We start from the raw sequence: 3,037 nt of genomic DNA, 5'->3' as shown, positions 1-3,037 counted from the left end.
ACTGTGAGCAGTTATGGAAATTTTATAGCTAAAGAAGTGGGGATTCAGTGATGTCCAAAAGGAGCACAACCAGTAGGAGTTAGAGCCCGGACTGAGTGCCAAGGCTGCAAATCCTGTTAGAGTCTCACTATACAATTTAAGACAGCATCAGAATGTGGGGAATGTTTTTAATTTAGGCCATTTTATGAACATTTTTTTAAGATTTATTTATTTACTTTAGAGAGAGAGTGCACGAGTGGGGAGATGGGCAGAAGGAGTGAATCTTCAAGAAGACTCCCTGCTGAGAGTGGAACCTGACCTGGGGCAAATCACAGGACCCATGAGATCATGTCCCCAGCCAAAACCAAGAATCGGTTGCCCAACTGACTGAGCCACCCATGAACCCTATGAACAACTTCTTTTAAATTTTTTCTCTACTGTCTTTATAGCGAAAAACATTGCACCAACCCATTTAGGGTTAATAAATTTACATCTGAATCACATTTATATCATAAACATAGCATAGTTTCAGTAAGAGATGTCTTAAATTCTCAAGGATATAGCTGTGTTCAAATAAAGGAGGTATTTCTCAACAAATTCAGTTCAAAACTGAGTAAATGTTGTGAGCTCACATGTAAGTACATTTGAGGAAATGTCTCCCATTTCTCTCCTTTAGGTCAATGTTATAGATTATAATTAGCATCTATGCTTCCTACCATCCTTAGAACTGATATTCTGGATCACATAAAAGTAAAATTTTCATAAATTAAGAAAGGGACTCAGGATAACTTTTTTAAAAAAATTGAACCAGTAAGTAACTTCTGGTCATTTACAAATGGAATCAATAGATTGAACAGGCAAAAGAAAACTGACAACAATCAGTTGACATAGTTGACACTAAGTTACAGAACTCCAAAGATAAAGAAAGAAGAGTAAAAGCAGGGAGAAGAAAAGATTGTGATTATTCCACAGTTAAGATGATATTGTTCACCAGTCATCACAGATATTCATCCACAGCTGAGGAACTCTCCAGGTTTTCCCTTGTGTTTGTGGGAAACCTTGAATTTCACATCCCACCCATAGCCTTGCCTGTAAACTTGGAGTCAGAGGAACCACATCCTGGCCTCTGCCTGTTCCTCTGCCAGGAACATACTTGCTGCTCACCATTGAGCAAGTTATTTCTCTCTGAGTTCTCTCATTTGTTAAAGTGTTTAATATAAAATAATATATCCACTGTCCATTTTATGAGGATTAGATAAAAGTGAGAAAGTGTCTAACACAATACCTGACACAGGAGTAGGTCCAGAGAAATATTGATTTAATCTCAAACGTCACACTCTATAAAGACTTCCCTCCACCTTTCACATGGGAAAACAAAAATTTAGAGGGAAGACTTGTCATTTAAACTCAAGGTATTTTAAGTTGACTCCCTGTTACATATCACAAGGTGCTTGCCTAATCTCTTCATGGCTGCCTGCATCTCCTGATTCCTCAGTGTGTAGATCATGGGGTTGAGCATGGGGGTCATGACTGTGTAGCTGATGGACACAGCCTTGTCCATGGGGAAGGGGGTGAAGGGCCGGGAGTAAATATAGATAGAGGGAATGAAGGTCATAGACACCACAATGATGTGAGTGGTGCAGGTGGAAGCTGCCTTCTTCCTTGCCTGCCCTGAGTGGGACCTCAGCATCACCAGGATGACCGTGTAAGATATCAGAAGGAGAAGGAACCAAATAAGGACCAACGTTCCACTATTGGAGATCATGAGGAACTCCAGGAGGGAGGTGTCAGTGCAGGCAAGTCTCAATAACTGTGGGACATCACAGTAGAAATTATCCAGGACATTGGGGCCACAAAAAGGCAATGGGAGCATCAGAGCCAGCTGGACAATGGAGTGAACAAATCCCCCTACCCAAGCAGCCACCACCAGCCCCACACACAGTCGAGTGTTCATGATGGTGACATAGTGGAGGGGCCGGGAGATGGCTATGTAGCGATCATAGGCCATCACTGAAAGAAAGAAGACAGTCCCGCCTCCCAAGAGGTGAAAGAAGAAGATCTGGGCCATGCAACCCTGGTAGGAAATGGTCTTGGCTTCATGAAAGAAGTCCACCAGCATCTTTGGAGAAGTCACTGTGGAATAGCAAAGGTCTATGACAGCCAGATTTCGGAGCAGAAAATACATGGGTATGTGGAGCCGGGAGTCAGAAGTCACTGTGACCATGATAAGGATGTTTCCCACAACAGCGGTGACATAGACAAATAGGAACACCAGGAACAGGAACTTCTGGATCTCGTGGGTCTGTGAGAATCCTAAGAGGACAAACTCTGACACATGTGTGATATTCTGTGTTTCCATGGGATCCTCCTCACATGCCTAAAGAAAAACCATGCAGAACAAAAAAATCGTGAAAATTCCATCATTTTCCTTTGGAGAGTCAGGAATAATTTGATCAAAGTCATTGTTGAATATATTCCAAGATGGAACTTAGGAGAAACTTCCAAGGAGAAAAATATATTTTCAAGGCTTTGACAGACTTATCTCCTTAACCACACCCTACATTGTATCACAGACATTTACGGGTCTTTCCCCCTTTGTATCACTCTGTCCTTGTCTCACAGGTTTCATGTCTGATTCATACCCGATGTGCCCGACATAGTGTCTTGTGAAATACAGGCTCCACAAATATGGTTGAATCAATGAAAAAAATGAATAAACATGTCAGCAAGTACATGTGACCACAAATATCATCATCCTGGATGCAAAAATCTTGAGAGGATATAGAGACTAATGATTTTAGATAAACAGATAGATGCTTTGTCATGGCAGAGGTTTGAGGAGCTGCATATGATTCATTGCTGAAGGAAGAGAGGTGTAGATTAGAAGAAATTGTCATGCCCTAATTTGGAACCAAATGTAAATCAAACAAGCAGATGATCTTGGCTGAAGCTGGGATATTAGTACTTCTCAAACTTTTCCACATAAATACTTCTCTAATGGCATTGTTGCCATGGGGCCATCTGCAGAGGTACCTCAAAACAGCCCTGGACAAATGCA

At 41.5% G+C, this 3,037-nt stretch overlaps 1 protein-coding gene across 1 annotated transcript; it reads right to left on the bottom strand.

Annotated features, from left to right (window-relative positions):
- Positions 1-1,396: 1,396 nt before the first annotated feature.
- LOC114200714 (olfactory receptor 4D1) lies at positions 1,397-2,338 on the bottom strand. The gene has a single exon (XM_028092996.2). It carries the CDS (start codon positions 2,336-2,338, stop codon positions 1,397-1,399), a length of 942 nt encoding a protein of 313 aa, XP_027948797.2.
- Between the last annotated feature and the right edge of the window lie 699 nt (positions 2,339-3,037).

This window comes from Eumetopias jubatus, unplaced genomic scaffold, assembly GCF_037043125.1.
Source record: "Eumetopias jubatus isolate StellerSeaLion01/CBP00866 unplaced genomic scaffold, mEumJub1_p1.0 scaffold_10, whole genome shotgun sequence".
Lineage (NCBI taxonomy): Eukaryota > Metazoa > Chordata > Mammalia > Carnivora > Otariidae > Eumetopias > Eumetopias jubatus.
This window is presented reverse-complemented; position numbering and strand designations above follow the sequence as displayed.

Excerpts from the sequence above, each read along its gene's own strand:
- LOC114200714 (XM_028092996.2), bottom strand. The coding sequence starts at position 2,338 with ATGGAAACACAGAATATCACACATGTGTCAGAGTTTGTCCTCTTAGGA.